A 23,747-nucleotide genomic window follows, 5' to 3' on the forward strand; every position below is an offset into this window, starting at 1 on the left:
AACGATATTGATGCCATAGAATGCCGAATTCAGGAAAAGAAGGAAATGTCAAGAAATGCTCAGGAGGACTGGGGCCCGTAAAAACACTCCTAAGCTGGCCTGTAGAGCCAGGCTACCAGAGCGGTATTGCAGTGATGGCTTCAGTCAGTAAACGAACAGTAATATGTCTCTGTTTATGCATATAAATTTTTAAATTTTTCTTCCGGGAATATCATTAACAGTCATCATAAACGCTCACTGCGGCCATTCGTGGGCAGCATCTTATGCTTACCATTAAGGAAAATGGATGCTGGCACTGCAATAAAATAAACATTCCGGATCCAATGCACTTAAAACGTCACATAATCAAGCTTGAGTGTGTGTCGTGAGAATGTATAAGACGTTTTTGTAAGCGCTTTAAGTGCCATGCATGAGCTGGACTTCATCCCAACAATTAGGGTAATCGCATGTGAATATTACATGTAGTTCGAAGTACCATGAATATCTTACGGAATGCATCTGATCAACATGGGGCGAATGCTTATGTGTGTGCGTGTTTGCATGGATCCTAGCTGTAACATGTCGTATATTTCATAATGAAAGCAACCTTTATTTTTGCAAAAGTTTTTTTTTTATTCGCACGCTCGCATCAGCTTTAGGGTTTCCAGAGGATGCCATCCATATAATCAAATCAACATGGCCTTATCATGATTGGGGGAGTTCGGCAGTGTTCAAGAGGCCACATTCGGCTCTGAGTGACAGGGGCTTTACTGACAGTAGTAAGTAGGTCACAGACTCCCCAGCTACACAACAAGTGCCACCTACACCACAAGTGCCACCTACACCACTAGTGCCACCTACACCACTAGTGCCACCTACACCACTAGTGCCACCTACACCACTAGTGCCACCTGTAGACACCACTAGTGCCACCTACACCACTAGTGCCACCTACACCACTAGTGCCACCTACACCACTAGTGCCACCTACACCACAAGTGCCACCTTCACCACTAGTGCCACCTACACCACTAGTGCCACCTAAATTAGCTCTGAAAACAAGTGAAGACGGAGGCGAGTTTGGCCAAGAGCGGGGAATAGAGGGGAGAGCGAGGCCACGTGTGCGTCCTCGCCTAGCTCTGTCCAAGTGTCAGGGGTGACGGCGGGAGCACATGTGTCCGGAAGTGAGAAGGGACTGACCGGAAGGGGGAGGGACACGTGCAGCGGGCAGATTGTTTGGCAAATTAACAAAAATGACATTGGGGTGACATTTTTCCTCCACCACTAGTGCCACTAGTTCGGCAGTGTTCAAGAGACCACATTCGGCTCTGAGTGACAGGGGCTTTACTGACTGTAATAAGTAGGTCATAGACTCCCCAGCTACACCACCAGTGCCACCGAACGATGCCGTATATACCGTGCATGATGAATGCGTTCTTCCCTCTGCCGGAACAACTGTAATACAACATCAATGCAGTCTGACCAACGGGCATAACACTAAGCCTATTATACATAGTCCAAAGGTTGGAAGAAAGAACCCACTTACAGAAATCGATGGTATGCGTTGATGGATGTAACGACGTCGATCACTTCTTTGCCAAAGAGCCGCGCGCGGTTTTTACTATCTATAACGTATTACATTATTCTCTCTGACAGTGTGATTGTAGTCAGCATGTTTGATATGTCAGCATGGAGGCACGTGGCGCTGGTTCAAAAGTTGATGGCATTGTGTGCTCTATGCCGTGTGGGACGGTAATATTGGCATAGGATTTATGGAAAGCACGAGTTTTAATACAGCAAAAGCAGTTCAGAGAGAATTTTATATACCTGGCAACAACGAACGGGAAAATTTATCTGTATCTGTATCTGTATAGCCGGTATAACCTCCCTTCGGCGTACCACACCAGCTTCGCAGGTACGCGGCGTGGCGGCAGCTTGCTACTTTACACCGATCGACTTGTTACACCTAACCCTAAACATCTAACTCTAGACATTGTTTAAAGTCATCTAATGACAATACCCCCAGAGTGAGTGCCACTCTGCGTGCGATAGTTCTAGGAAAGAATGAATTCAAACCTTGGTTGATAACTCTGGTACTTGAAGGCATGACTATTTCTTATTCTTTTTTGAGCTGGTATTAGGCACTTAGTAGTTGGGACGTCCACCAGTTTATTAGTCATTTTGTACATCATGAATAGTCTGGACATTTTTCTTCTGTCTTCACTGTGACACCCACATTGATGCCGTCATCAGAACGCATCCAAACGGAAAGCCGGATCGATCCCCAACTGATCATACAATCATCTGCACAATTAGAAGTAATCATTTCCTTTTGATTTAATTACCTCCCATGGGTGTGACTCATTAAGCAAAGCCAAATGGCGAACGCCTCACTTGTATAATGTGTAACGTTATCACCAGAGACAGAGACTTATAATCCCTTAACACAAGCTTGTCACCGTCGCCATAATTTTGACGAGCTAGCTCCCTGTCCCTCAGAAACCAATAAAACAGCCGGGCAATTGATTATAAGTCTTTGCGCGTCATAGACGCATTCCAGAGTGTTTTCGAGCACTTCTTTTGTGTCAATTTTTTAATGGAATGCCTCATCTTGTTTTTAATGAGCCCCCAAGAGTGTTACGTACCTGTTTTCACTAATGAAGTTGAAGGCAAAATGGGGCAGAGTTGTTGCGCAACGCTATCTAAAGTGACTACGTCTGTCTTTGCTTATTACTCGGGTCTAGTGTAGAGAATAGAAGAAGTTTTCAGAGTCGTTAAGACGTTTGTCAGTCTCGACAACTTTCTAAAGGTGAGAGAGTTCGAAAACGTCACTCAGCTGGGATCTTGTGGAATCAGTATGAAGCAAGTTTAAACTGCAATTTCCAACACAACAAATTGGACTCACCCAAATTTTCGACTGTACAACTCCAGTCTTTGTCAAGGAATGAGCAATCCACCGCTTCCGTGACGTCACGCAGATAACACACGTGTCTGCGTGAGCAGTGGGTCATAGGTTGCAGAAAGTCTGTGGCGCCCCCCGTCTCTGTTGAAGGATGGTTGTAATGCCCTAATGTAGATGGCCTCTTTAATCCCAAAGAAGTCCGGTTCTGTGTCCAAGATTCTTACTTTGTCCAGTAAGACTGAATTGTGGAATCGTGTTGTCATTGTGAGGATGGTAGGTTCACGACACAAATTCCTTTCTTTAGTTACACATTAAAGCTTGCGTAAAGATTCAGTTTCGTCCCCGCGTGTACCTTTACGTCTGCTTTAAGCTGTGCTTAAAGATAGAAATCCGTACAGTGAGTTTTCCAACTCTACTCCAACCCTGAACAGTTTCTGCCCTAGTTCCGATTGAAGTACGTGATACAACCTTCTTGGTTATTTCCATAGATTCACAAAAAAAAAAACAACAACACAACAACAAACCAACAAAAAACACACGAAAACTAGAAAGGTAACATATGCAAAGCAAATGCATGATGTTTACCTTCGCATAAGGTCTGCTCTGCTCTTACTTAAACACATTCATATATGTGTAACAGGAGTCTAAATCCCTCCTGCTATAAAATTGCAACACCAGTTACCATTCCAACATCAGTTACCATGGTAATTTCCAGAAGTTTTTTTTTTGATATGCGTGAACTCATGAGCGTTAGATATTCAGGGGAAATGGACCATGTTAGCATTTTGTAATCCTCGCAAAGCTTCAGTACCCTTGGGCGGATCCAGGGTCTTACCGGTACAGCAGCATCATTTGTCAACCGGTGTCAGCATTACTCACACAGACACAACATCATAAATATAAACGTCTGAATTAAGAAGCCGAATCGTATCATAATGCATGCCCGTAGCCAGGATTTTGGTTGGGGGGGGTTCTTTTTTTTGTTATTTACAATTCAACATGGACAATACAAGACATGGTGGTTAGGTACTCTAGCTATAGAGTATGTGTCAGATCTAGACTGTAAGTGCCTTTCACGAAGGCACAGCGTCTAGGCCGGAATACCCGGAATCGAACCCGTCACTTACTTTTTGATCTCGTGCCTGCCGGCCTGTCCACTCTTCCGCTAGACGCTACCAAACATTTCCTATATATGAAACATCCCGAATAAAGTAGCCTACGAAGCTCCTAAACTTATTTTTACCGAAAGAATACATTATTTTTGCTCAGTTTCTTCCTCTTCTTCTTCTCAAAACAGTGACCTCTGACCTGACCAATGACCTGATTTTTTGACGTCTGTCACCATGGTGACTGGTGTTGGGTTACATGATGTTGCAATTTCATGGTCTGCTCTGCTTCTGTCACCATATACTAGTAGTTCATGTATTTGAATGTGCTTGAGTACTAAGTAATCGAACAGAGTAGACCATGTCCGAAGGTAAACATTATGCATTTCGGCTTGCAAATGTTACTTCTCTAGTTCAATGTAACTCATCCCTTGACGAACTTTTTATCTTGCCCTTAGACTAGTAGTGTCCCATATAACATTGTGCTATCATTTTTGTCCCCTCCTTCAAATGTCAGTATTAACGTTTACTCGAAAGAGCCTGCGTCATTTTTGACATTTTGACTAAATGTCAGTGGTGAAGAGAAAGTTAACCGTCTGTCAAAAGTGAAGAAGATTAGTTTTTCTAGCCGTGTCCCAAGTGTTCTAGAACGAACGCATCTTTGACAAATGTATTACCTCTCTCGCATACTAACTTACATGTATACTGTATTATAGAATTAGCTCTCAAGTATCATTTTGAAAGGTAGTGTCTACATACAATTTTCATGTTGCCGGCTGAGTACTTTTGCATTCCGCCTAAAGGGCCGCGACGAGGTCTACAAGGTTTCAAGAAGCGGCTGGAAAGAGTAGATAGACAGATAACATGCCGTGGGAGTAATAAAGGACTACAGTTCTATTCTGTCTATTCGGCCAATTTCTACTCTTTCAATTTGTACAGATGACATGCCAGGGGAGTTTGGGCCACAGCAAGTAATTTTTATGGATGACATCAGCATCAGCACGCGCATTGATTTTCGCCTGATTTTGAAAAAAAAAAGAAATTTTGTTATCCTTTGAAAGTGGTCAACATGTTGAAAGTGTGCAAAGATGTCTGGTGTAATGCCGGAATGTGGATGGAAGATATTGAAGAGAGGAGACAAGACAAGGCTCTAATTTATTGTTTGTCGTTTGCCTTGACAACGTTTATTTTTAAGTGAAAAATGGTAATTGTGATAGTTGGCAGTAGGCTTAGCACAATATAGGTATTATTTCTTGTTTAACAAGGTTTATGATGTCAAAATTTGAAAATGTAGGTACCTCGTTTTTTGTTGCCCGCCTTGTTTTTTTCGCCCTATCGCATTATATTTGGAGTCTGCGAAGGATGTCATCCATAACATTTACTTTTTGTGGCCTTCGAGGACCGACTCTATCCACTTGGCTCGCTCCAGCTTCTTCAGCCGATGCGCTAGCATGGTAGAAGCTGCATGAAGAGTACTAATCGCAAAGGTTTTGAACTTCTTACCGGGCATGTTACGCGTCACTGCCAAGTAGCAATGACGGATTTCCTGCTGCCCTCTGTGCTTAAAAAGAGAATAAAAAGTTGGTATGCATATCTTTGAAGGTTGGCTCAACTCGTACTCGAGAAGGCGCTTCGCACAAGCCAGTGTGAATACCAGACAGACAAACGTGCATATCCCGCCCCGATGACCTTTCATTTCCGCGTAGTATTCACCGCAAGTCCCCTGAGCGAAAGCTTTCAACACGCTGAAATCCCCCCTCCCCAAAACATCAACGCCGCAACGATAAGCTTTTTATCCACGCAACACTGTCACCGTCTGATAAAAGTTACCAAAATGGCATCGATGCATTTCAACTCTAAAGAATGGCGTTACCCCGGGTGAGGTGGTAGGAATGATGGATAGAGTAGTGGTCATTAGGATCTACCGAGAATTCTTTCGAGTCGCGGAGGCAAAATGGCCTTTTGTCCACCTGGACTCTCGAAGTGCTTCTGTTCTCTTTTCAGATGGTGTGTAAGGCCATGTTGATTTGATTAGATGGATGACATTTTCCGGGAACCTCAAAACTGATGCGAGCGTGCGAATAAAAAAGTTCTGCAAAAAAAAGTTGCTTTCATTATGAAATATACTTGGTCATGAAGGTTGAACAAATGACACAGAGTGTGGTATGGCGAATAATCTACTCTTCAAATTCATTTCTTTACATTTTCGTCTTTTTTTTTAGTTTGATTTTGGCATTCTACGACATTGGTATCGTTTTTTAATATTCTTTTTGAAACTTACGGTTTATATTTGCTTATTTTGCAACTGTTTTGTATGATTTACAGTATGGTTGAAACTTTTTTTTAGAAACGGCCGCAAATTCATGCGCGCGCGGATGTCATCCATATAATCAAATCAACATGGCCTAACTTTTGCACGTCCCTGCAAGAAATACAGCCACTTCTTTGTAAAGTTGCGCTGCTATCTCTGTATATTAGATGGCTATGGTTGTGTACATTTTGACATGATGTTATGATGACTTACGATGTGTTACACAACAACAAAAAATGTTGGTGGACTCCATATATTTCACGCACGACATTGATGTGAAAATAGATACATTTCAAGTTCCATTTTTTGTTCAGCCTAAAAGCCTTGGGCAACCAGTAACATTTTTAGACGGCCAAGTCGACGTAAAACTAAAAAAAAAGCATTTCAGGACTAGTCACTCCGTGGACATATACAACATTACCAGCAGAGACCCCAAGGTAGTATTTGAGTTTAAATTTACTGTAAGGATAGCTGTAAAAGGTAGGTAAAAATAGCCCCATTGCCTTTTTAAGGCTTAGGGGCAGTAAGTTGTTGTCTCCTCTCCTTCCACCGCCCTTTTTTTATTCCAACATTTCATGACCAAACGTGGCAATGGCACACTCAAGTTATATCAACTTATTTTATGCCGCCACCAACACAGAGTAGAAATACAGGACAGGACAATACTCATTTTCACTTGAGTTAAGTGAGGAAAGTCGTGTAAAGTGCCTTTCACAAGGGCACAAGATCGGTGGCATGTCAGGACTCGAACCCGGGACCTCTTGGTTTCCAGTCGAGCACTCTGCCGCTACGCCATTCGACCCTACTCTCCTCTCCTTCCACTGCCTTTTAATGCCCCAACCGAAATCAGGTACCCATTTTACACCTAAATGGCAGGGAAAGACATGTTAAGTGCCTTTCCCAAGGGCATGGCGCCTTTGCCGGATTGCAAGGAATCAAACCAGTGACCTCTCGATCCCGTGTCCATTTGCCTTGGCACTCGGCGGTTCGATGCCGCCCTGTGATCTCCCATGCTATCCCTTGAAGAATGTTGTACTATACATCCAGTTGTGTCTCCCTTAAATTTCCCCAAGCTATCTCTTGAAGTATATTTTATTTATACATTATGGAACCAATGTAGTCTACTTCAGAAGAAAAAGTTCGAAGCAACATCAGTCTTAGAAAGAGAGCGAGAACACAGTTGTTACCCTTAAATTTTCCCAAACTATCTTTTGAAGTATGTTTTATCTATACATTATGGCCTCAATGCAGTCTACTTCAGAAGGAATGTTTGAAACAACATCAGTCTTATAGAAAGTGAGTGAGAAAACAGCTCCAGGGACACAGTCGTCTAAGAACATACCTCCAGCCTTTAATCATACTCATAAAACCCAGCCAAGGTAAAGCAGTAATGGACCTTAAGGCTAGTGTGCAACCTACAAGAAAACATCAAAAGAGCTTGCCACACTCTCAGCGTTCTTTGTTGAGGAAGGTGTCAAGAGTTGAATATAAATGATATCTAGATAGTACGTAGGTAAAAGAAAAGGTCCCTTAAGTTTGGAGGCCGTAATTTTCAAATGAACGGGTAGCCCATCCTTCTCCTTTCATCACATTTATCGTGGTCCCCAACTGAAGTCAGCCACCCATTTTATACTTGAACGGAGTGAGAAAAGTCACAAAGAATCAGACCAGTGACCTCTCGATCCCGTGTCCATTTGCCTTGGCTCTCGGCGATTCGACGCCACTCTGTGCTCTCCCATGCTATTCCTTGAAGAATGGTGTACTATACACCCAGTTGAGTTTCCCTTAAATTTCCTCAAACTATCTTTTGAAGTATGTTTTATCTATACATTATGGCCTCAATGCAGTCTACTTCAGAAGAAAAGTTTGAAGCAACATCAGTCTTAGAAAGTGAGAGAGAACACAGCTCCAGGGACACAGTCTTACCTCCAGTCTTTAATCATACTCATAAAACCCAGCAAAGGTAAAGCGGTAATGGACCTTAAGGCTAGTGTTCCAACCTACCAGCAAACTTCAAAAGAGCTTGCCACACTCCCAGCGTTCTTTGTTGAGGAAGGTGGCAAGAGTTGAATACAAATGATATGTAGATAGTACGTAGGTAAAAGTGAAGGGGTCGTGTGGCGTAGCGGCAGAGTACTCGACTCGACTAGTTTGTGCTCATAAACTAGTGCTTATAAACTAGCAGGTTTCCTCAGACACTGACGAGAGCTAGATTTCATTAAGTTCTTTTGATTCTCCAGGGAATAAATTTCTTCTATCAAATGTAAGCTGTCTTACTTTTATCGCGATCTCACCACCCCTTAGCCAATTTGAAAGCCATGGATCGTATTCCCTGGGCCGGTAAGTCAAAGTCAGAGTTAGGGTTAGGGTTAGTTAAAGGTTTAGGCCAATTTTTACTATTTCTCATCGGAGTCTAATAGACAATAAAACATCTGGTTACTGATGTTGTGCACACCTCCAATATGTCTGTGAATAGTATCATCAGGTTGGTAAGACACTGAGTAAAGAGACTCTTTTTAAACAACCAAGTCTGTCACCTTACTCAGCACAATTCTGACTGGTTCACAGTGCATTACAGCACAGGTGTCTCCAATATGGACTTTCTGACTGACCTCGAGTGTATCCATGTACATTTTTGTTGATTCACACTGTACGGAAGTATTGTTTTGGGTGGCTCACTCGTGTGTTTGTGCCTCTGTCTATTTTGTTGCATGGTGGGTGGGATGTGACTTTGACAGTTAATTAATAGGGAGGTTACCATGAAAGCGACCCACACACACATGGAGTGGCTGACTCGTGAGTTTGCCTCTGTGTCTGTCCTGATTATTTCGGTATCATGGTGGGGGGTGGGGGTGATTTTGACATTTCAGTGATAGCTACAGATGTCACCCTGAAGATGACCCATTTATTTATTGTTTTATTTATTCAATCTTCAGACAGCTGAGTAGCCCAGTTCAATTTTGCCAAATTTATTTTCAATGGGGCCCAGCACAGATGCAGTAAAATCATCAATATAACAGAGGGAGTAAACTTAAATCAAAATTTAACATAAATAACAAAGGATTGTTAGCCATAAGCAACACGAGAACCCATGCATGTGGAGAAATTGAGGAAGTGGTCTAATACCGGATTGAATCACATCACATAATCCCCTCCACAATTCCAATACGTTCTCAAATACCCAAATCATACTGAACATGAAGGCCACAAAAAAACCAAAAATACTTTCCGGAAGTTTGAAATCCCCGCTGGTTTGTTTTTTGATCATCCTATCAATCAAAATGTACATGTGTCCAATTAATCTCATCGTAACATCTACTGTAAGGCTATTCTGTCACAATCTATCTTTTCTCTTTGGACAAATTAGTCAGTTACTGTCTGTACGTGGAACGGAGGTACTATACATAGCTTTCTACAAGTTGATGAGTCAAGGTTGATGTAAGGTGTGTTAGATAGAAGCAAGAACGTCCTTGATAGGAGATAATTGTTGCTATCCGTCAAACTTGTACGTTGACTGTCAAAAGTGTTCAAAGAGTTTGATAGATTGGGCAAAAGGAATGCCTGAATGATGAATGATACTTCTATTTCCACTTCTGAGCAGACACATGACTTTGTATCTAGCTCATAGAAGGTCTGAAAGTTTCACTGCAAAAACTTCGATCTTTACGCATACCTTAAGCATGCGTTAAGGTATTTCCTATTTTGAGTGAACAAACAGGGCCTTTACTTAAAGGTGTTCTTGACCCTTGTCCTGCTGGCATTTTTACAGAATGTTTTCAAATTATTTGATGTCGTAATCAGGTCATATACCCTTGACTTTATTTGCCTTATAAAGACACTTAATTTACACGACTTTCCTCACTTCGCTCAGGTGAAAATGAGTATTGTATTGTCCCCTGTGTTGGTGGCGGCATTAATATAAGTTGAAAAAACTTGAGTGTGCCGTCACCACGTCTTGTGAGTACATTTTGGAATAAAAAAATATGATCTCAAGTCACTAACCAGCATAGTTATTCTGGTAGGTATTAGCTCAAATGGAAAGAGAGTATAACTTGAACACATGATGCCATTCAGTAGGCCAGCCTGACGCCAAAACACAAGGTAAGTAAGGTTTCTTCCAACGTCTTATCGCGTCCGACTTGTCTTGCATGTCCGTGACTTAAAAGCCAAGGCGTCTGGCGTGACCAAGAGTCGTAGGAGTTTGAAGTGAGACTATCTCTTTTTCCCAGCTGCCGGCTAAGGAATACGCCAAAACATCTTAAGCCGACCTTCTTGGCTCTAATGACGGAAAACTCCCGGTCAAAAATAGCAACTCTTCAAAAAACTTTTCAGTGTGCCACTAGGGTCTCCTTTAGTTCACATCGTCACATCGTACAGACTGCTGTTTCATATTAAGTCCTTCCGAATACAATTCTCAATCTTTCAAAATAAACATTCACCTACAATTTTGATACAATATACATGTATCTGACGTAACATGTGGGGTTCGGCGCGTTCGGCTAACACCCAAGAGGTCGCGGGTTCGAATCCTGCCCATGTCACCGATCTTGTGCCCTTGGGAAAAGAGTAGGGTATCTTCCCGGTGTGAATGGTTCAAACCTTACAGTCAGATCTTACGAAGCTTGTGCATGTGCGTACATGTGAAAAACTGGCGTGTTACGCCTAAAGGCGGTTTTCCGGTTATGCGAAACAAACAAACAAACAAACAAACAAACAAACAAACAAACATCTACCTGTGCCTAGAAGTGGTCACTTGGCTTTGAATAAGCAACACCGTTAAAAAACTCAGCCCAAGTTAGTCCTTGATATTGCTTTATTCAGAACGAATTATTCTTTCACAAGAAAACATGAAATTTACGTTTATGAAGTTAGGCATGCGGGAATGAATAATGATATTTTTTAAAATTTAAAATTAATCTGCATGTATGCCAGAGGACAATGAGTAGTATAGATTGGTTAGAAACTATATTTATGTCCGAAAGAAATCTTGTTTATCATTAAAATCATAACCACATCAAAAGAAATATACTAGTACATTGCAGTCCCATGGTCGATATGATTATCTGTAAGGCCATGTTGATTTGATTATATGGATGACATCCGCGCGCGCATGATTTTTCGGCCGTTTCCAAAAAAAAAAAAGTTTTCAACCATACTGTAAATGGTACAAAACAGTTGCAAAATGAGCAAAAATATACCATAAGTTACAAAAAAATAAGTAAAAACTATACCAATGTCGTAGAATGCCAAAATCAAACGAAAAAAAGACGAAATTGTAAGGAAATGAACTTGAAGATTAGATTATTCGCCAAACCATATTCTGTCCCATTTGTTCAACCCTCATGACCAAGTAGATTTCATAATGAAAAAACTTTTTTTTTTTGCAATATTTTTTTTTATTCGCACGCTCGCATCAGTTTTGGGGCTCCCGGAGGATGTCATCCATATAATCAAATCAACATGGCCTAACAACTAATACATGTCGAATAGATTCCGTACAATCAATAATATTTGTGTCGTATACGCGATGTAAACTTTATACCCATTCAATATGAATAATATGAAGAGAAAATAACATGCATATATGATGTAAGTTAACGCTTAAGGCTTTTATATTCATAATCACAATTGTCACTATCACTTTCGCTCTCTGACTGAATCTTAAGTGTTTCGATCTCGCCTTTGTTATCACTTCTGGGATCATAAACGAACGAAACCCCACCCAACCGTCTGTCTCTGACCTGATCCAGTGACTCCAGAAGATGCCGGTGTTGCGATTCGAACAAGTCACTGTCATTCGGCGTCTTGGTGATGCTCCTCCTCCTTACCGCCGGGATGGCTGTGAATTTGCTCTTGAGTCTGTCCGGTCGGTACAAGTTGTTGAAGTTGGACACTATGACTGTTACGGGGAGAGTTAGGAGTACAACCGAGCTGAGGCAACAGAAGGCCGTGACAACTTTCCCGAAGGTAGTCCGGGCGACCATGTCCCCGTACCCAAGCGTGGTCATGGTCACGATGATGTACCACGACGTCGCGGGAATGGATGTGAAGTGACTCGCCGGCGTTCCTTTTTCAGCGTAGAAGATAACCGTGGAGAACACTATTACCGTCATGAAGAGCGCGAAGAGCAGGAAACTCAAGTCTCGCACGCACGATCTCAGGGTGTACCCGAGGAGTTGCAAGTTGGTGGACGATCTCGTCAACTTGAAGACCCGAAACACGCGAAAGACTCGTAGCGTCACGAACACCCCGTTCATCTCGCTGTCCTTTGGCATACAGAGAGCAATATAGAAAGGCAGTATGGACAGGATATCTATGATACTCATGGGGCTTTTGACGAATATCCACCGCTCCGGAGTTGAGTAGAAGCGGATGATATACTCTAACGTGAACAGTATGGCACAAGCGGACTCTACTACATAAAAAGATCTCGGATACCTATCTCCGCAGTACATCCATTCTTCCCTACCTACGCCCCTGCAGTAGATCGTTTCTAATACGTTGGACGCTATAGATACCGTGATGAAAAACAGCATGACGTAAAAGAATGACGTTCCACACGCGTCCCTACCGGGGTTTTCAATGGACAGCCACAGGCGTTCTCGTAGCGTTCTGTCTTGATCCGAAATGTTTTCGTCCTCGTTCCGACTGTTTACTTTGATCAGCGTTTCTTTCTTGTCGAAGTAGACCTCACGGCAGCAGGGGCCAAGCATCTCCTCCAAATCGCTGCAGTCAAGGCCGAAGAAGGACAACTCCTCTTCGTACTTGACAAGTCCTTCGTTTTCCGGATAGTGGAGAGTCCCCGTCCGGTAGTAGTTTAGGATGTGCCGGAATATATCCGGATCGCGGTCGAAGACGTACTCCTTTCTAGCATCGTCGTAGAAGCATTCCTTCTCCCTACTTCCCAACAAAGTATCCGGATACATGTCGACAAGACTCTTCGACACCTCATAGTGCGTCCCGCCGACGTTTAGATTCAGCCGTTTGGACGGTTTTATCCGCGGTTGGGAGAAGGACCTCGGCCGGAGGTTTACCGTCGAGAGCGGCAACTCGCTCGGCCGCGGCATGGCGGTGGAGCCGTATGTGACGTTGTACATGTTTGGGCCGCTTTTTATACCACTCTTTCTCTCTCTCTACTTACTACTTCCCCCAGGACGTCGTTTTCGTTAGTTGGTGCATGTTATCGCCGCGGACGTCCCGCTGGTTTTAACAACCTCTGCAGCGTCGGTGGATGAAGTATGGAGGTGCATGTTTGACGATGATGACCCACCTCCGTCATTCCCCTAAGGCAAGATAGAATTTTTAAAACGTCGTCAGTCCAGCAGTAAATGCAAAATACGGGAATTGTATTTATCAGGTCGAGCCATGAGTTTTCAGTGCCTGTTTGACTAAAAATAACCATGAGAACATTTGTCTACCACATGGACAATATGGCGATACGTAATTGGCTATTCAGACTAGTCTGTTGCAATCAGAGTACTATTATATTGTAATTCAAATAGAATAGACGACGAATGCCTTTTTGTAATAGAATACAGTCTATATAGCCAAGAGAGGACTACACTACATCAACTGATACAATCCATATCTTGTGCAGTGTTACGATATGAAATTTTAAAATTATGATGTCACTTGTAAACAACGATAACACTTTCTAGGCGACCATCATCGACTGACTCAATATTCAACATTCAAAACCATATCAAAAGACGGAAAGCTATACGTCGATGAAGGTTAGACATCCAGGTAATAAGATACACAAAAAAGCAGTTACTCAAGCAACTGGATATAATTTTAGAAACGGTTAGACGTTTCAGCTAGTATCCACTAGCTTTTCACATCCGCAGTCACTGACGAAAGCTTGGATGCTAGCTGAAACGTCTGACCGTTTCCAAAATCATATCCAGTTGCTTGAGTAACTGCTTTTTGGCGTACAGAAAGCTATAATAGTAAAACAGGATTCAGATTCCCTTCTGCCTAGTAACCAGGCTATATATAGTCTACTCGTACGTATATCCGTGGCGTCTAGTGGTCAATTAGGCCGCTAAGGTCTGGAGAAGTCTCGAGGGGCGAGGGTATCATATTAGAGTGGCCCTTGTCTGTGTGCGTATAATTAACTACCGGTTCTACGTTATGCATGATGCTACGAGTATATCCTGTAAACTTCAACTACCAACGTTGTCTGGCAGATAACACTGAGATGGGACCTCAAGGATGCATTGGTTGTAATTTTAATTTTTTTTTATGAGAAGTGCAGTTGGTTTTGGTTTCTGAAGATTCCTGATGAAGTTTATATTCGTGGGGTCGTGTGGCGTAACATCAGAGTGCTCGACTGGGAACCAAGAGGTTCCGGGTTCGAGTCTTGACATGCCGACATGCCACCGATCTTGTGCTCTTAAGAAAGGCACTTAACACGACTTAACTCAAGTGAAAATGAGTATTGTCATCTGCGTTGGTGGCGGCATGAAATAAGTTGATATAACTTGAGTGTGTCGTCACCATGTCTGGTCATGAAATGTTGGCATATAAGAGATGAAGTTATTATTGGTATTACTAAGTTATTGTTCGATAATGAATCATAAATCAATAAAAATCAATTGACACATTTGATAGCTAAATTCACCAGATTAATGCTAGATTAATAGGTCACAGGTATCATACTATTATGCGGAATATGCTTCTGTATAGGATCTATCTGAATTTAAAACACAAGTTACCAACGTTCATATATATGAACGTGTGGCTGGTATTAAAGGGTCTTTGTGACCACAGTTCTTATACTTGTACCAGAGATGCATGATCTAGGCATATGTATGTAGGCAGTCAACGGTTCGAATTCGAAGGTAAGAAGAGATCTTGCAAAATTCAGGCATAACTTCTCACGACTTACCTTAAGATGTATCACATATCTAGCGTAGACAGTTCTGCATGAATGCATTTCCGGAATAGGAACCACAAAATGTAGAAGCCACACGCATATTTCCATGTATAGGTCATGCAGGTTGTCCGAAAATGGGCACAATTTCGAGCATGAAAAATACATGGAGATATGATACGTGACATTACGTGAGTTATTTTCTTGATAAAGAATAATCTGATATGAATGTGACATTGGGTTGTATTAACCCATGAGACATCTGGGATGTGGGTCGAGAAGCCATACTATGGTTGTGCACTGCGGAAATGTAGTCGATAATAAATAGGATAAAGCATACGAGATTTCAGACTTTAGGGAAGTATTTTGAGTCTTCGTGACCGTCAAGGCTAACCCTATTCAGACCGGGCTTTTTTGGCATGCTCAGACGGGGGGAGGGGGCTTTTGAGACCCGCCCTCTGTAACTGAACAACCATTTATCGCAGGGCCACCAGATTTTCAGAGAATGGTGTAGTAATAAAATTGATTAATAAACAACAATAAAAAACAACTTTTGTGTAATTATGACGTCATGTGACGTCATTCATGATTTTCCAAAAAACTGCCTGTCAGAAACCAGTTGCCATGGCAACACAAAAAGTCTTATCTAAGGAACTTACTTTTTAGTATCTAATTACCAAATTTGACGGTTCTAGCGCAAGCCGTTCAGGCGCTATCCGAGATGAAAGTGGGCTTGGGCCTCAAAGGCGGGGTTGTATGATGTAATTTAATCGGGCATTACACTACGCCCTGAAGGAGGTCATCTTCAAGTGACGGTCCTGTAAATCAACTGTTACAATCGCCTCCCACCCACCATGAAATGAACTCGGACAGACAGGCAAACTCACAAGACACAAGGCATCCACACAAGTTGAACAATTATGTACACGTATATAGGCAATGTATGCTTTACATGACAAAAAAGTAGGACCTATATAATATAAAAGAAAAGTTGCATGTGACTTGTACCTGATCTACAATTTCACGCTATTGAACATTACCATCTGTAGCTGACTGTTGTAAGACAGCCTTTACAAATGGACCAGTAATGCTAGCGCTGTCTGACCTGTGTTTAATGGAAGCCACAGATTGTGCCAAGTTCCCATTACAATACACTACCGGGACGTGATGACAATACTGGGGTTATTACCTCCATGAAAAATGGAGGTATTGTTTTCAATTGGCATTTTCGCAGCGGTTTGTTTATCGATTCTGTCTACTTTGTGTATTGCAGGGCACTTATCTTACAGGTTGATGTGTTTTTATGAGCTTTATTGAGACCACTAGCCACTATTATGGCGGCCAATATCTACACAAAGCTTACCTTTTAAAGGTATATCGGCGAGGGATATGCATTATGTATCAGGTGAAGGCATCAAGGGGATAGGCAAGGACAAGGTCCTCTGACTGCTTTGTCATGGTGAATTTATACATGGGACAATGACTGTCCAATATCTGAACACACACAGTGAAATGGTTTACGACGTACAGACGGGCTATTGTAGTACAACATGAAACAGACTAATATCATATTCGTGTGAATAGCAAAGTTCTTTGATCACAACCATTTTTTTACCAGTCGACGTTTCGATGACCGTCTGTCATCTTCATCAGGGCAATTCTGATTGGTTTACTGTGCAATGACGCTAGATGTTACTTGGTGCATAGTGCACTGAAGGTATTACGATGATGCACTTAATTAATTAATTAGATAAGCTAGTTTTTACTGTGAACCATGTAACACCTTTAGTGCACTATGCACCAAGTAACATCTAGTGTCAGTGCACCGCAAAAAAGTCAGAATTGCCCTGATGAAGATGACAGAAGGTCATCGAAACTTCGGCTCGTAAAAAAATTAAATGGTTGTGCTCAAAGAACTTTGCTATTCATTCATTTACCAACCTGATAAAGTTATTTACGGAGGTAATAGCATATTCGTCTGCACATGCTGGTCTTCACCAGACTAATAACGTGGGTTTAAAAATAGTACGATTTAGCCAAATAGGAAGAATAATTGGCCACCGTAGAGTTCATTTTCCAACCCAATGTTTCCCTAGGGCCCTCCATGTGGCTCAATGATTGACCCTAGTTTTGCCAGGTCGTTTTGCCGAATTCTGCTATCCATGATTAACCCCTTAGGGCACGGTCACATTTCCAATCCGGGCCCCGGCCGGGTTGTTTGCGTGAACGAAAAATAAACAATTTGCATTAGGAGAACAATGTGTACACAGATAGTGCTCATGGTTAATTTTCTAAAACTTTTTTTTTATTTTTCTGTCTTATATCATAAATTTCGTTCCATACGACTGCCCTGCCGGGCCCCGGGTTGGGAAATGTGACCGCGCCTTTAGAAAGGCCTGATGGAGGCCATGTTGAAACTTCAAAATTAGCTCACTGACGATGTTTATATGGATATGTTGAAAGTTCATTGACTTCAAAATTATCCTCCTAGGAAGGCCTTGTGGAGGCTATGTTGAAACTTCAAAATTAGCTCACTGATTCGGTTGATATGTTGAATTTCATTGACTAAAAAATTAGCCCCTTAGGCAGGCCTGGTGGAGGCTATGTTGAAAGTTCATTGACTTCAAAATTAGCCCCTTAGGAAGGCCTGGTGGAGGCTATGTTGAAAGTTCATTGATGTCAAAATTAGCTCACTGTAAATGAAATTGTACAGGTCTTTCCAATCACACGGCCTGTATCAATCATAATACCTAGTGTGGCTGTCACTAGTAGATGATTGTAGTGATAGATTTGCCAAAGGAGTACAATAAATCACCAGCCAAGAAAAGAACAAGAAACAGTCATGCCTTCAAATATCAGAGTTATCAACCAAGAATTGAGGTGTTCAAAAACTCGTATTTCCCAAGAACTATCGTAAACTGAAACTCGTTGCCGCCAAGCACAGTTGGGGCATCATCACTAGAAAGCTTTGAACAACTCATGCAACTAAATGTGAAATGATTGAATATAACAGGTCGTTCGGTGTGATATAGCTAGCTGCCGCCGCGCCGCGTGCCTGCGAAGCTGGTGTGTTATGCCGAGGGTGCCGAGGGACGGTTATACCTGCTATACTGATACAGATACAGAATCGTACAATGACCTACGACGAATGAGACATCCCCTGAAGGCAAATTATGGGACCAGACTCCGGACTAACGATTCATCCTTTTTTGACAAATGCCGTGGATTGGGCAGGATTTCCCCCCAGTCTCTGGTCATGCTGTGATTTACCGATAACCCACATACATGCCATGTCAGGCACATGACTACTTATCACGCTCCCCAGCAAGATTGGCGAGTCATCTGGAAAGATGAAGTGGACTGATGTCGATTGGCTTCTACAATCAGGTCAGTCGGACAGAAACTTCCCCTCATTGATTAATGTCCTAATTTCAGGTATTTCACCCATAGAAAACAATGGTACAAACATAGAAACACAAACTATACATACAGCATCTTATATACATTAAAGAAATGAATTCCTGTACTGACAATCTGACCTCAGAAGACATTGCATTATGCCGTTGTTGGTGTTGATTAGCCTGTTAATAAAGGACTAGCATAATTTTCTGCGTCTGGCATCAAATGTGTCAATAGTTTGGTGAACTAACAGTCATTACAAGGCACTGCAGAAATCACGGTCTTTAAGCAGACCTTAAAGCTTGCGTAAAGATTCAATAGAATGCTTTACGCATGCTTTAAGGTGTGATTAAAGACCGAATCTAATGCAGTGAGTACAGTTTGTAAGTAAACATTTTCAACATGCTGTACGTCACTGCACTGCAGAAACAATGCACTGCAGCACACCTTAAAGCTTGCGTAAATGTTCCAGTAGAGTAAAGACACAAAACATTTCTGAATGCTTTAAGGTGTAATTAAAGACCGAATCAAATGCAATTGGTACAGTTTGTAAGTAAACATTTTCAACATGCTGTACGTCACTGCACTGCAGACATCCCGGTCTGTAAGCGCACGTTAAAGCGTGCGTAAAGGTTCCAGTAGAGTAAAGAAACAGAACATTTCTGCATGGTTTAAGGTTGTGATTAAAGACCGAATCTAATGCAGTGAGTACAGGTTGTAAGTAGGGCACACATCTTGTTGTATTCTGTACGTCCGGGGCTAAACATTTTCAACATACTGTACATACCGGGGTTAAATATTATCAGCATACACTGAAGCCAATCATTATCGAAAAGAACCAAATAAGTCAACTTATCAAATTCTAAAAGGCGTGTTGTGAAATTTGAACCAATGGCTAATAGACTGTTTCCACGAAGCAATTCAGAATGAAGAGGGCTGGGATTGATTGAATACAATGCCATCATTATGAGACTGAAAGAAGAAGGCTTTTTGAAAGAGTAACCAAATTTTCCACGAGCTTTTTTCATCTAGAAGATTAAGACATCCCCAAAGTCAAATTTTACTTCACTCACAAGACCCACTTAGCGATAATAAAACCTTTCATTAGCCACTGTCTCCATAAGATAAGTAAAGCTCTTATTATAATGATTAATGTACGTAGAAACATCAGATAGGTCTATACAGACTAGACACTTCCCTTACCCCTACACATACTGTTTTTACCTTGCAAGTAGCTTAAGTACACAAGTTTGCAAATAAACGATCAATAAAGAATTATTATACATGTACAATTCTTAGTTTTAATTTTCCGAGGAGGCCTTTTCATGTTTACAGTTTCTTCCTCTTCTTCTTCTCCAAAATGACCTTTGACCTGACCAATGACATGATTTGTTGACGTCTGTCACCATGGTGACTGGTGTTGGGTTACATAATGTTGCAATTTCATGGTTTGCTCTGCTCCTGTCACCATATACTAGTAGTGCATGTATGTGTATTTGAGTAATAGTTAATACTAGAGCAGACCATGACCGAGGGTAAACATTATCCATTTTCTTTGCAAATGGTACTTCACTAGTTTAAGATTTTTTTGTCATTTCAAGCAATACATACACATGTACAAACATGTAAAAAGAAGTAGATAGAAACCAAGAGCAGATACAGACGGAAACTAACTACAAAAGTAACTTCAGGTGAGCCATACTAGGAAACCCTACCAAGGTAGGAAGATTTCTCCAGTTCTTTGTATCTTCTTCCTGGTGATCGTAAGGATTAACCTTGGCTCACAAGGTTATCACCAAGATGTCCTACACATTTAAGATAGAGTACTGATAGACCAAGTCTAGGCAGGGATGACGAATATAGAATTGGCACCTCCGCCCGGGGCCACATTTTATCGCTACATTACCGTACATGATCTACACCCGTTATCTGCTAGTGACCAGTCATGTACATGGCAGACGCCAAAGTGCCTTCCGAAGACAATTTAGACAACAGCCAATCCTTGAATTCTAGCAGCAAATTAAATTACAGCAAAATGATAATATAACTAGAGAAGTAACATTTGCAAAGCAAATGCATAATGTTTACCTTCGAACATGGTCTGCTCTGTTAATTCTTACTCAAACACATTCACATACTGTCATACATGTACTACCAGTATATAGTGACAGGAGCAGAGCAGACCGTGATATTGCAACATTATGTAACCCAACACCAGTCACCATATTGGGAGACGTCAACAAATCATGTCATTGGTCAGGTCAGAGGTCACTGTTTGGAGAAGAAGAAGAGGAAGAACATAATAAAGTAATAAGCCGTGGGCTGGAGAGTAGTACAATTGGAGAGTAGTACAATTCTACGCAACAATCCCAAGAATGCCCTTAATTTTGCGATTGTACGACGGTCGTACGACGAATGCCAAGTATCAACAGAAACGATTCCATCTTACCCGAGGAGTGCCACCACCTTGGTCTCATTCTCCCCCGTGGACAGACCAGAATGGTTACTCTCCATCGCGTGTCCTTAACATGACTCTACATTAAACTTTAATTCCAAGGCAGTACCAGGTGGCTCGACGGGAAGAGCCGGAATGATATGTAAGGCCACAGCATGTAAATTTTATGGATGACATCCTCCGCAGACTCCAAATCTAATGCGAGCGGGTGAAAGAAAAACAAGGCGAGCAGAAAAAAAGTTTCTACATTTTAAAATTTTGGCTCAATCATTGTACAAATGGTTTTGATTCAGTGGGAACATCACATACACATAGCCAACATCACATACCACCGTATAAAACATTAAATCAGAGTCTTTTCTTGTCTTCTCTCTCCATAGTTATCTGCCATCCATCTTCCGGCATAGCAACAGACATCTTTGCCCATTTTCGGCATGTTGACCACTGTCACAATTTGGCGAAAATTAATGCGCGTTGATGTCATCCATAAAAATTACTTGCTGTGGCCTAATCGTGGACGGTTCATATGTCGATAGGGCACGGGCCAATTTTTCCTGCTGGTTGATAACATTCGGTAATCTCATTTCCTTTGGACTCCGTCACGAGAAGAGAACCTTAGTTGGTAATTGCCTGGCAAGGTTTTAACTAAAGAGAAACTAATGATAATCATTATTGCATGCAGTCGCTACTTGAGAACAAAGCTTCCAGCTATAGATACAGAAATTGTTAGTCAAGCAATTTCGTAGGTTTCCAGTCATAGCTCTTTGAACTTAATGAAATCCTGGCCTTTAAACCTTCAATGATACGTAAATGCTCTCTTCTTCACTTTAGTGAACAAAAAATGGAACATTTACGCACGCTTTAAGGCATATGCTTAAGCTTAAAGCAGCGTTTGGAATCAACCTGTCATACTTTTTTATCCTTACCTTTTTCCTTATGACCTCGAGAAAAAAGCAGCCTTCAGGCCAATTTGTACTTATCATGAATAAAGTTTCAAATTATCCTCCTTTAAACATTTTTAACCAAACGCCCCTGCAGTTCCAGAGCAAGCAGCTGGGGGGGGGGGGGGTCAAACTCATGTCACTTCATTCCCAGCCCAATAGCTACCTGCCACCTAAATTTCGTGCCCCGAGCATGTCCGGCAAATGGGATATCAAAACCGGAATTTCTGCTGCAGTACCATGACAGGCCACCAGTGGGCTCAAAATCTAATCTAATCATTTTGAGGTCTCATTAAGAGACCTAGCCACCAACCAAATATCAAGACAAGCCACCAAGGCCTTCTCAATTTATCGTGTTCACACACACACACACACACACACACACACACACACACACAAACACACACACGAACGCCCCGAAAACAAAACCTTTTTTGGCGAAGGTAATAACAAATACTGTGTAACGTAATACGGCTTTCCGGGAATGCGTTCTCTTCAAGCCACCTGCCGGTTGAGGGAACATTAAACGGAAAGCCTCCCTTATCACGTAAAGATACGATGTAACTGCCCCTCTAATTCTCACTGTGGGGGTGTTTTGAACACACTATAAAATGTTCCTAACGAAGAATACGTCTAATAGCAGAGGCAAGTAGGACTTAGTCAAGGTTAAGAATTATGTCGTCTTTTCAGGTCGTTTTAACCTCTCCTTTTAACCTCCCCTTCATAACCTCCCTTTTAAACCTCCCCCTTTTAACCGGAATCAGGACGACTCGGACCATTACCAATTGCAATTGCAACTCGGCTTATCGCAAATCTGGTCAACTCGGCCCACTACCCTGGTCAACTAAGCCCAACCACCAAATTTATCCACCACGCAACCAACCACGCAAAATCACCCATCTTCTAAACAACAATCTCGTGACTCTAGCCTTCTTTTTTTTCTCTCTTTCCTTGCTCTAGTGTAAAAAAAAGGAATCTTTACTCATGCTTTAAGGAATGCTGAAAGATCGGAATTGTTGCGGTTATGAGTGTCGACAGAAGGTCGTACTTAGTTCACCTCCAGTCTGATCAATCAAAACCTCAATAGGCTCTCGACAGTTTGCGTCTTAAAGCGTAAGACTACAGCAAGTAAATTTTATGGATGACATCCTCCGCGCCGCAGACTCCAAATCTAATGTGTGCGGGCGAAAAAAAAACAAGGAGGTGCGAAAAAAACAAGGTTCCTACATTTGAAAATTTTGACTCAATCATTGTACAAATGGTTTTCATTCAGTGGAAACATCACATTTCTACCGCAAGCATCACATATCACTGCATCAAAGTAAGAAACAAAACATTAAATCAGAGCCTTTTCTTGTCTCCTCTCTTCATAGTTATCTGCCAGCCACCTTCCGGCATGGCAACAGACATATTTGCCCATTTACGACATGTTGGTCAGAAGGCAACAACATTTTTTTCAAAATCAGGCGAAAATTAATGCGCGCGCCGATCGATGTCATCCATAAAAATTACTTGCTGTGGCCTTATCAATTAAAACCTCAACAAGCTCGCGACAGTTTGCGTCTTAGAGCGTAATCCCGATAGCTTGATGGATAACCGCACGGTGTGCCATCTAGGGTAATACCCTCCAAATCCGTTATCGTGGCGTTCCAGCCCATTTTACTATATCTGCAGATGATTTGGAATTGGGGGTAATTTAATAGGGCTATGGTAATGTTTACCTCCATGAAAAATGGTCGTTTTGTTTTTGTATGTCTCTCTCTCTCTCTCTCTCTCTCT

General features: G+C 41.8%; 1 protein-coding gene across 1 annotated transcript; it reads right to left on the reverse strand.

Annotated features, from left to right (window-relative positions):
- Positions 1–11,832: 11,832 nt before the first annotated feature.
- On the reverse strand, positions 11,833–13,547 carry LOC109465414 (potassium voltage-gated channel protein Shal-like). The gene has a single exon (XM_019762672.1). The coding sequence runs from the start codon at positions 13,393–13,395 to the stop codon at positions 11,893–11,895; it is 1,503 nt and encodes a 500-aa protein (XP_019618231.1). The 5' UTR covers positions 13,396–13,547; the 3' UTR covers positions 11,833–11,892.
- Between the last annotated feature and the right edge of the window lie 10,200 nt (positions 13,548–23,747).

Source organism: Branchiostoma belcheri, unplaced genomic scaffold (assembly GCF_001625305.1).
Source record: "Branchiostoma belcheri isolate BF01 breed outbred unplaced genomic scaffold, Haploidv18h27 scaffold1, whole genome shotgun sequence".
NCBI classification, from domain to species: Eukaryota; Metazoa; Chordata; class Leptocardii; order Amphioxiformes; family Branchiostomatidae; genus Branchiostoma; species Branchiostoma belcheri.